The sequence below is a fragment of the Sinocyclocheilus rhinocerous genome, unplaced genomic scaffold (genome assembly GCF_001515625.1).
Source record: "Sinocyclocheilus rhinocerous isolate Xijiao unplaced genomic scaffold, SAMN03320098_v1.1 scaffold561, whole genome shotgun sequence".
Taxonomy (NCBI): Eukaryota; Metazoa; Chordata; class Actinopteri; order Cypriniformes; family Cyprinidae; genus Sinocyclocheilus; species Sinocyclocheilus rhinocerous.
This window is the reverse complement of record NW_015641041.1, coordinates 212,468-222,905: the sequence shown is the minus strand read 5'-3', so window position 1 is coordinate 222,905 and position 10,438 is coordinate 212,468. Positions and strand designations below refer to the sequence as shown.

Here is a 10,438-nt window from a genome sequence, read left to right as displayed (position 1 = left end):
ACACACACACACACACACACACACACACACAGAGACAAGCATGCAGTGCACACTGATTTTCTCAGCTGTAACGCCTGCTGTCCATACCAGCTTGCAGTGAACAGCAAAGGGGATTTACATGACCCACTGGTGCAATAAATCTAACGCCCATCGCTCTGGTCCTCTCTCCCTCTCCCTCTCTGTGTTCATTCCTTCAAACTCTCCAGAAGGAGACATAGGAAGAGTTTGTCTTCTGGACAATTGGAGTTTGGACATATAACATGCTTCATATATGCAGCAGCTGATGCTCACATGTGGCTCTTCAACAGCTGTAACACGTCTAGCTGGTGGCAGTAACATGCAATAACTGATCGACTCAGCAGTGGCATTACATGTGAGTATACTATCAATGTCAAAGCCTAAGTCTAATTATATCATTCAATTACTATTTCCATTTTATGGAAATACATTTTATTAAATGTGTTTTATTAAAATGCATGCAGAAGGTGAAAAAAGTATTCAAAAAAGTATTATTAAAAGTATTATTAAATTAATATTTTAAATATTTAATATTTATTAATATTTTAAATATTTAAAATTAATATTTAAGTATTATCTTATATTTAAATTCAAATCAGATTTATAAATGATGTAAGATAAATATTATAATCATTTTTTTCTAAACTTCTTAAAAATATATATTGCAATTATTTATAAATAAATAAATAAAAGGAGAGACAGGGGTGTGTGGCTTCCGTATGCAAATACTGATTAGAGACCAGTAAAAGAGCCTGGATAAGAATGAAGGGACGGTCACACTGACAGAGATTCGGAGCAATAGAAGTGACTCAATCTGACCAAATGGAGCAGGTTTTATGCAGATGAACAGTGACAGAATGTGGTCACATGATTTGCTTTCTGATAAAGTAGCAGTCGAGTTGCAATGCCTATTAGAAGAGACTTCAGGCGACCTCCATTGATTAAACTGCTGTCGGTGAATGCACCTTTAAGATGTAAAGACTATTTCACCTTGGCATGGGATATGACTGAGGACTGCAAAAAAAAAAGTGACTAAATCATGGTTTATTTTTCGTTCAAAATAAAGGCCTTTATTAGCCTCTAATCAATTCTCTATTTTAGAGCTTCATTTGATAAGTAGAAAGCGCTTCATATACAAACTAATTTGCATTTGTTATAATCAAGAGTTCCCTGTTTTAAATGTATTCATTCAGTCAGACATTTCATGTAATATTAGGGACGAGAGACGACCTACCACAAGAGACTAGCAAGACCCTGAGATATGAGGAGCAGCCACTGAAAGCTGTGACGAAGAGGAAGAGGAAGATGAGTTTGGGGAGATGGAGAGACCTGGATAGAAGGAGAGACAGGGGTGTGTGGCTTCCGTATGCAAATACTGATTAGAGACCAGTAAAAGAGCCTGGATAAGAATGAAGGGACGGTCACACTGACAGAGATTCGGAGCAACAGAAGTGCCTCAGTCTGACCAAATGGAGCAGGTTTTATGCAGATGAACAGTGACAGAATGTGGTCACATGATTTGCTTTCTGATAAAGTAGCAGTCGAGTTGCAATGTCTATTAGAAGAGACTTCAGGCGACCTCCATTGATTAAACTGCTGTCGGTGAATGCACCTTTAAGATGTAAAGGCTATTTCACCTTGGCATGGGATATGACTGAGGACTGCAAAAAAAAAAGTGACTAAATCATGGTTTATTTTTCGTTCAAAATAAAGGCCTTTATTAGCCTCTAATCAATTCTCTATTTTAGAGCTTCATTTGATAAGTAGAAAGCGCTTCATATACAAACTAATTTGCATTTGTTATAATCAAGAGTTCCCTGTTTTAAATGTATTCATTCAGTCAGACATTTCATGTAATATTTAATTTATTTGATTGGAATATTTATTCCCTGAATGTATCTCAATGCTGCTGATTTTGATGAGATTTTCAAATGCACTTTAGATAGTTATGCTGGTCCACATTCAGATTTTTGGTATTTTTCTATTTTTCGAAATTTATTATCCTGCTTTTCTTTTCTTTTAGTTAATGTTCTGCTATTTTCAAAAAAATTAATTGATGGGCAATACATAATAAAGCTACTAAAAATATATTTTACAAGAGCTCCAAATTCATTCTCATGATTTGCACCATATAATTGCAGTTTTTAGTATTATCACTTGTCTATGAATGCAAAGCAACCATAACCAGCAATCATTAAGATTTGTGTGTGTGTGTGTGTGTGTGTGTGTGTAATGATTGTGTGTGTGTGTGTGTGTGTGTAAATATTTTTATGAGGTGTGTGTGTGTGTGTGTAAATATTTTTATGAGGTGTGTGTGTGTGTGTGTAAATATTTTTATGAGGTGTGTGTGTGTGTGTGTAAATATTTTTATGAGGTGTGTGTGTGTGTGTGTAAATATTTTTATGAGGTGTGTGTGTGTGTGTGTAAATATTTTTATGAGGTGTGTGTGTGTGTGTGTAAATATTTTTATGAGGTGTGTGTGTGTGTGTGTAAATATTTTTATGAGGTGTGTGTGTGTGTGTGTAAATATTTTTATGAGGTGTGTGTGTGTGTGTGTAAATATTTTTATGAGGTGTGTGTGTGTGTGTGTGTGTAAATATTTTTATGAGGTGTGTGTGTAAATATTTTATGAGGTGTGTGTGTGTGTGTGTGTGTAAATATTTTTAAATATTTTTCAAAATATTTTTATATTTTTTTACTTGTATTATAAATCTGTAATTTTTGCCTGTAATAATAATAATAAAAAATTATATAAAAATATATTTATATATATATACTTACACAAATATATATATATTTTCTATTTTAAATATGTTAAATTATATTTATCTATAATAATATGATATTTTATTGGATTCACACATCTAAGAATTTAAATGTAGCTCAAAACATATTTTTTTACTTACTGTAATTTTTGCCTAATACACCTAGTAAAATAATCATATATATTTTTATATACATATACATATTTTTTTTTCAACTATTCTTTTACTTTAGCTATTGCTCTGCTATTTTCAATAAATAAATTGATGAGAAATTCACAAAAAAAATTTTATGCAAGCTTATTTTACAGCAACTCCGAATCCATTCTCATGACTTGCACCATATGATTGCAGTTTTTACTATGATTATTTTTCTATGCATGCAAAGTGTCACTTTATTCTTTCATCAAGACAGTTTAGGTAGCGGTTACTACTAGTGACTGAGGACGGTGGAACAATCAATCAATGTGTGGACATGTGTCTGAGCTCAGAGGGCAAATACAAGGCAAACAAAGACACAAAAATGGCTCTAACAACAATTATACACCTTTCACTACACATGCTAATGGATGGAGAGGTAAATGCAACCTTCTGTCAACTTCCTGCGAGTGCTTTAGGATCACATGCCATGCCTTAAAGACTCATAAACCACAGCACAGAAGAGCCAGAGATCAATCACAGATCAATGAGCCTCCGATCAGAGGATGAGAGATGGAAAAGCAGCAGGTAATAGCTGACATACGTTCATTCGAAACATGTAATTTGCTGTATTTTCTTTCAAGAAGTCGCTTTTTGAATCAATTCCAATAGGAGACCTCATTGATACATGGACATTTGTCACGTCCTTTTTGGCTCTGTAAATGGCACTTATTCTAATGGAAGTATTAGGGAAAGCTTGCCTGTTTTATTTGTATTCTCACAGCGAGATTATGTCTTAATCTCTTTCAATTAAAAATGATTTGTTGAATCTTATCTGAATGCACAGATAAATGACGGATGTATTTGCGAATACACGGTTGTCTAATTGAACGTCTGAGATGGTGAGTAACTAATTTTCTCTGGCAATATGTGAAATTAATTATTAATTCATTAATAATGACAATTATTTTACTTGTTTATTTTACTATATATTTTATAATTTAACATATTTTCAGTTGCCAACTGAAAAATGTGGCAAGTTGGCATTGACTTCTGAATTCAGTGAACCTTTGAATTATGTTTTACTGAGGAATAATAATAATTAAAAGTTATATAAAAATATATTTATATATATCCTTATATATATATATATTAAATATATTATATACTTATACATATATATATATATATGCACACACACATATATATATACATTTTTATTTGTTTTATATATTTAATGTATAATAAAATATTTATTTCAAAATATTTAATTTCACATAATTTACATTTTTACAGTGTGCATAATTTATAATTTAATTGATTTTATATAAAAGTATATAGTTTTTTGTATTTTAAATATGTTAAATGATATTTATCTATAATAATATCATATTTTATTGGATTCACACATCTAAGAATTTAAATGTAGCTCAAAACATATGTTTTTTCCCCCCGTTGTCTCTCACAGGGAGCCACTAACAGTTATGGAGTGATCTTTGCTTGCACTTGTGGCATCATAGTGGGCATCGGTTTCTGCGCCAACCTGCTGGCCTTTTCTCTCTTCGCCAAACACAAGAGCTTTCGTAAAAACCGCCTGGACGTTCTTCTCCTCAGCATGGCTCTGGCTGACTTCCTCATGCTCCTCCTCATCCCCTTCACGGTCCACTCGGCGGTCAGTTTCTCCTGGCCTCTGGGCATCACGTCCTGCAAGGTCTATCAGTTTCTGCTGGCATTCTCCCTGGCCGCCAGCACGTACTCGCTGTGCACCGTCTCTATGGTTCGCACCATGATCATCACCAACCCCTACCGTCCTCCAACTATGGATCTGGTGGTGCTCATGTTTATTCTGGTCTGGGCCTTGAGTTTCTTTATAAGTCTGCCATTGCGTATTTTCGCCACTAAGGAAAGCTTAGGCCCAGGTTTGAGTAACTGCACCGTTTGTTTGCCCACTACCCAGGAACATCATTACCAGGTCGTTCTCAGCCAGTTTGTGCTTTTCTATCTCATCCCAATGCTGGTCATCGCCGTCAACTCTGTGCGTATGGCTCTTTTCCTGCACAAGAGACCCGTTATGTCCTTCGCCAGCACCCGGAACACACGGCGGGCGTCTCTCATGGTGTTCTTGGCCGCCGGGACGTTCTCCTTGTGCTGGCTGCCAGGGTACGTTCTAGAGCTGTGTGTGTATTTGGGACTGTACCAGCACGGGCGCTCATGGGAGATGTTTCATTTCACCTGCACGGTTCTCCAGTATCTGCACCCCTGCGTGAACCCCGTCCTCTACGTTCTGCTGTCCAAACGCTACAGGCGCAAGAAAGACTGGCTGTTGAAATGCAATAGGAAACGGGTCCACCCGCAGGTCATCAGCGTGACGGAGAGTTTCTGAGCAGCCGGAACGTTTCGGTTCATTCAGAGCATGTTGAATGTAAAACTGCATGAGAGTTTGGTTTGTTTGGTTCAAGGAGATGCCCTCGTGCAAAATTCCTAATTGTGTGAATAAATGCATTTCACCCACGAAGCAATGTTAAATGTACTTGAGTTTGGGCCACTAATTAGGCCTAGTATATATAGTCCTTATAAAACGGATAGTTCCGGTCCTTGATTCTGATTGGCTGAGCCGCGTTCTAAGCTGTTGTAAATTACTCTACAAACACACACCTTTGTTTACTTCTGTCTGTTGCTCGGCAATCACTTTGTTGGAGCCACAACTGTTTCTGAGGAACTACATTGTTTGGTGGAAGAATACTGTTTTTATTTATATCATTACACTTTATTTGCTCTGGTTTATTCTGTGAAACCTTACTACGTATATGGAATAACCGTTTTATAAAAGCAATAAGCCCCGTGAAGGTTTCTTGGGGCTTATTGCTTTATTATGCGTCAGAGAAACGAGTGCGCAGCCATCTTTAGAATTTTCTCTTTGAACTTATGTTTTTTTTTGTTGCCCTATCTATAGCATCTCTGTTGATGAGTTATTAGCTGGTGAAGTAGATATTGTTTGTGATGCGTAAATTCATCTCTAAGCAATAAATAACAGTACTTGCGTTTAGTCAATGTACCGTACCGTAACTGTGGCTTCTGAGTTCAAACATTGTGAAACCCGCTCTCTGAATAAAGTGTAATCCAACTTTTGTAGTTTAGTCTTTTCACATCTGCATTAATATTTTTAGGAAGTTACTTGTGTAGGTGTGATTGATAATGACCTGTTACATCGCAACACAATCACATTTTGTTCTAGGTTAAATATAATTTTGCCTCAGCGGTGACAAAATATAAAATTGTGCTCATTAACAGTTGAAGGCACAATATGTAATTTTCGCTGCTAGAGGGCGCGTATTCAAAATAAACAAAGAAACAAAGGTGTAGTTTGATGACGCCGTGACTGAGTGTGGAATCATGGGAGTTGTGGTCTTCATCCCCACAGCCGATGCAATCCGACGGGGCTCGGGCAGAAATCATGTTCATGGATGAGCTGATGATTTATTAACGTAGTAGAATGAAGCAGGGTGAGGCTGAAAGCCGTCGAAGCAAAACGAGGCGCTGAACGAGCGCGACACACGGCTGGAAAGCAGCGGAGCTTTTATTATGCCACAGTCGAGCGCTTCCGCTGCTTCCGGTCGTGCGTATGTGGGGTAAAGCAGCGCTGTTTTATCATACTAGATACATTTAGTTCTGTTATAATGCTACTCTGTGCGGTCGTCACCGGTCTATTAAAACACAACATATTAAAGCGTCTTTGGTGTTTAAATGTTTTCTACAAAACTGGACATCGAGGGGTTATGACGTCACTGGCAGGCGACACAATGACACTATAGACACGCTCCGTGTCACTAGTTAAAATTGCTTATTTCTCTGAATTTAAACATTCTTCGAAACATTTGGGATAATGTAAGTAACACAAGTCAGCAAAATATATAACACTGTTCTAGTGGTTTTTGGATATTTTAATAAATAAATCTTACATAGTGTCTTTAAATGCTACAGGTTTAATAAGGTAAACCAATTCGACTTTTACACAAAGCATGTACATATGATGAAGCCTTGAGACAAAGAACATGAAACAACTTGCAGATCACATAATTTCTTATAAATTTTATTTGCACTTCAAAATAAAACACCACACGTGCTTTATTCTGAGAAAGGTGGTTGATTTCAAACAGGCTTTACCTGAAATCAAGCATAGCCAAAATATAGATGCTTAAATATCAACATCGCCACTTTTGTTACGAGTGCCCGCTCTTGGAGGAAAGCATGTGTTTGAATGAGTATTTTATTATGGGCGTCTATGTTGCGTAAGTCCGTTCTTGAGCTAAGGAATACAGCCAAACCCCACCTGTAATGTCTCCTAGTATTTTTCAGCCTAAATGTGTAACTGAATCAAAAGTTACAAACTGAAAAGGAGAAACAACACTTGATAAAAAAAAAAAAAATTATCAAAATGTTTCCTAATTTCTCTTAGGGCAGGATTTAATAAAGCATGCAAAAAAACATGCAGCTGCAAATGTGTAACAGCTAATCCAGATGATCTAAAAATGTGACTTTTAAATTCACATTTCTCTGGGTTGCTCATAACGATCAAGAAAAGTGCACCGGATTGTTGTCAGCATTTACAAAAATGGTTCTAGAGCACTACGGGTGGGGGGTAAGTACACATCTGTGCCAGCGAGTTACACCGTGGTTAAACAAGGGGACATCTTTACCTCCATTCATCCTTTATACAAACAATTACTAGCTTGTTAAAAATGAGAAGGCACAGCTCATTAACTTACTCAGGCCTTTAGCCATCAAAATACTCATGTGTTATGAAAGCAGAGGAGAGATTTATAAAAACCGGTGTCGTGGAGGCCTAGTAATCGTCTCCTCGGCTGACCACCTCCTTGCAGGTGGGTCTCAGCAGGATAGTGTGCTCAAACTGGGCCGTGTAGCAGCCTTTGGTGTCGCACAGAGGCGGGTAGGGGTCGATGATGCCCAGGTCGCAGAGGTTCTTCAGTGCCATTAAATACTTGGTCTCGCCGAGGCGATCTAACCAGCGGCGGCAGAAGGCGAGAGTGCGGAAGTTCTCGTTGACCACGTTCAACAAGTGCTTGGCTCTGGGGAGTCTGGGAAAGAGGTGAATGAACATTACTTCATAATTCTGATGAAAATCTTGTGAGCTGCCTATCTAGTTTTAGGCATCACAGACATGCTCCCAGAACATTAAAAGTCAAATATCTTCTGATTGCCTGTGACGGACAAATTGCTTGTTTCTGGAGTCAGTTAGTCACCTTATTGGCACATGGCCAACTTCAAAGTTTTTCATGTAATGGGAACACTCCATGTCATCGTGCACCATGCCTTTCCCAGTGCTGCCGAAGGTCTCGATAGCATAAACCTCTCCTTCCTGTAAAAGAGGAAACTCAGCATGACAACACTGTCAAAACGACAGAATTAAACCCTTAACGGTGAGATTAACAACACTACACGATTGCTTTCCAAATGAAGGAGCAGCTTTACACCTTTACAGTAAAATGTTGACTTGAGAAAGTGAAGGTTTGTGGGTCAATAAGATTTATTTATTTTGGATGATATGAACACAAACTAGTACCGCTTCATTTATAGGCTTTGGAGCAAGAGGTTCACAACATAACTAATGCTCATCAACTACAAATTAGTTCTGTGCGACACTAAAATAGTCCATATATTTCCATCTTTATGGGGCAGTGCATACATTGGAAAACAAACTGACTAACACTAGCGTTTAAACGTTTGTTTTTTTTTTACTTTTAGTCAGCAAGGATGCATTAAATTGACCAAAAGTGACAGTAAGGACATTAATAATGTCACAAAAGATTTCTATTTCAAATAAATGCTGTTCTTTTGAACTTTCTATTCATCAAAGAGTCCTGAAACAAAAAATGCATCATGGTTTCACTATTGTTTTGAAGACTGATAATAATCGGAAACGATTCTTGAGCAGCAAATCAGAATATTAGAATGATTTCTGAAGATCATGTGACACTGAAGACTGGAGTAATGATGCTGAAAATACAGCTTTGCATCAAAGGAATAAATTACATTTTAAAATATACTGAAATAGAAAAACGTTGTTTTGAACAGTAAAAATATTTCACAATATTAAGTTTTTTTACAGCATTTTTGATCAAATAAATGCAGCCTCAGATCATTTTGGACACTAGTGTGCTTGACTACGCCTCTCTTTAAGCCCTGTGGTGTTGACTGATAGAGATGTGTCAGCTAAGGGCTGTGCTGATAACTCTGGCACACCCAAACTCAGCCCTAAACCCTCAGACTGAGACCTTCTCAAGACTTTTCTCAAGTTTCTCTGTCCCTTTTCCTAAGATTAACTCTTCCTCCTGAGATCTTCCTTGTCATGAACATTTATTGGGTGACTCACCAAATAAAAACCAAGCATCAAAGATATATTCAAATCTGTGAAACAAAAACTTTGTAGAAAGTCACGACGTACCTCCATCCTAGTGGCTTCACCTCCTTTCACTATGGGCACCGTCTTGCCTGCGTGTATTCTGTACTGTCCAATAGAGTGGCCATTGAGGTTTCGAATCGGTTTCACTGGAAAGACAAGTAATATCACTGGCAAAATCATATCTTGTGTTATTTTTAGGTGTTTGAGGTTAAAACGATTACTATTTACCTTGATATGTTTTTCCATCGAGTTCCACTTCGTAGGACTCCATAACCTCTTGAATTGATTCTCCAATGTCACACAAACGAACATCAATACCTGCACACTGAAATAAAAGAACAATGAGCTTTACGATAATTACTGTAACGCTAAGAAAAACATCAAGTTGCTTATTAGTTATTTATACATTTAACTTACACTACTGTTTAAAGGGGTCATGAACTGCCTTTTTTATTATTTTGTACTGTTCTCTGAGGTCCACATATATAATCAAGATTTTTACATAAAAAAAACGTCATAATTTAAGAGTAATAGGCTATTTTCTGTTCTGTTTTTACCCCTCATTAGAATGCTCTGTTTGAATTGGTGTGGTGGATTGTAGACTTGGAAGTAAACGCCCACTGCTCTGATTGGCTAACAGTTGTGTATGTTTGACAGCCTACATCCTTCATAGATGGACGCTGCTGTGATTTAGGTTAAAAACGCATGAATACTCAGTACAAATCAAATGATCTGTAATAGCAAAGCAATAGTGACCACGTAAAAAAAACAGTTACTCACACGTGTGTGGTGCGACATTACTGTCGATCCAATATATTCGCACAGCATCGTCTTTTAGTTTCAGTCTTTCTGAAAATCCTGCGTCGAATTGTGCCTTGTTTGTAAATGAATCCGCGGTAAAAATTAAAAGAACAAAGGACCGAGTTCTTACTGACGCGGTCTGGAACTTCACGGTGTCTTGTTGTCTTCGGAGCATCTTTATTGTTGATTTCTGCGTAGACCTGCGTTTGCCTCTCTCTTTATTTACACTACATGTGTGAATCAGTGGGCGGGGCTAAACAGACAGTGATGTAGAATCAGTGGGCGGGGCTAAACAGAC

At 37.2% G+C, this 10,438-nt stretch overlaps 2 protein-coding genes across 3 annotated transcripts in view; one reads left to right on the top strand and one right to left on the bottom strand.

Moving 5' to 3' along the window:
• Window positions 1-3,491: 3,491 nt before the first annotated feature.
• Window positions 3,492-5,301, top strand: LOC107754358 (galanin receptor type 2). Its single transcript, XM_016570776.1, has 2 exons — window positions 3,492-3,506; window positions 4,387-5,301. The coding sequence occupies exons 1-2, from the start codon at window positions 3,492-3,494 to the stop codon at window positions 5,299-5,301; spliced, it is 930 nt and encodes a 309-aa protein (XP_016426262.1).
• A 1,659-nt stretch (window positions 5,302-6,960) lies between these two features.
• The window catches only part of LOC107754321 (methionine aminopeptidase 2-like), a 12,299-nt gene continuing 8,821 nt past the window's right edge, over window positions 6,961-10,438 (bottom strand). The window contains exons 10-12 of one of the 2 annotated variants that reach the window (XM_016570717.1): window positions 9,382-9,428; window positions 8,180-8,295; window positions 6,961-8,014 (exon numbers count right to left, since the gene is read on the bottom strand). In XM_016570717.1, the coding sequence (XP_016426203.1) occupies window positions 7,762-8,014; window positions 8,180-8,295; window positions 9,382-9,428 (416 nt within the window). In that variant the 3' untranslated portion in view covers window positions 6,961-7,761. Of the gene's footprint in view, window positions 8,015-8,179; window positions 8,296-9,381; window positions 9,486-10,438 lie in introns of both variants that reach the window. The other variant, XM_016570719.1, reaches the window with a different exon arrangement.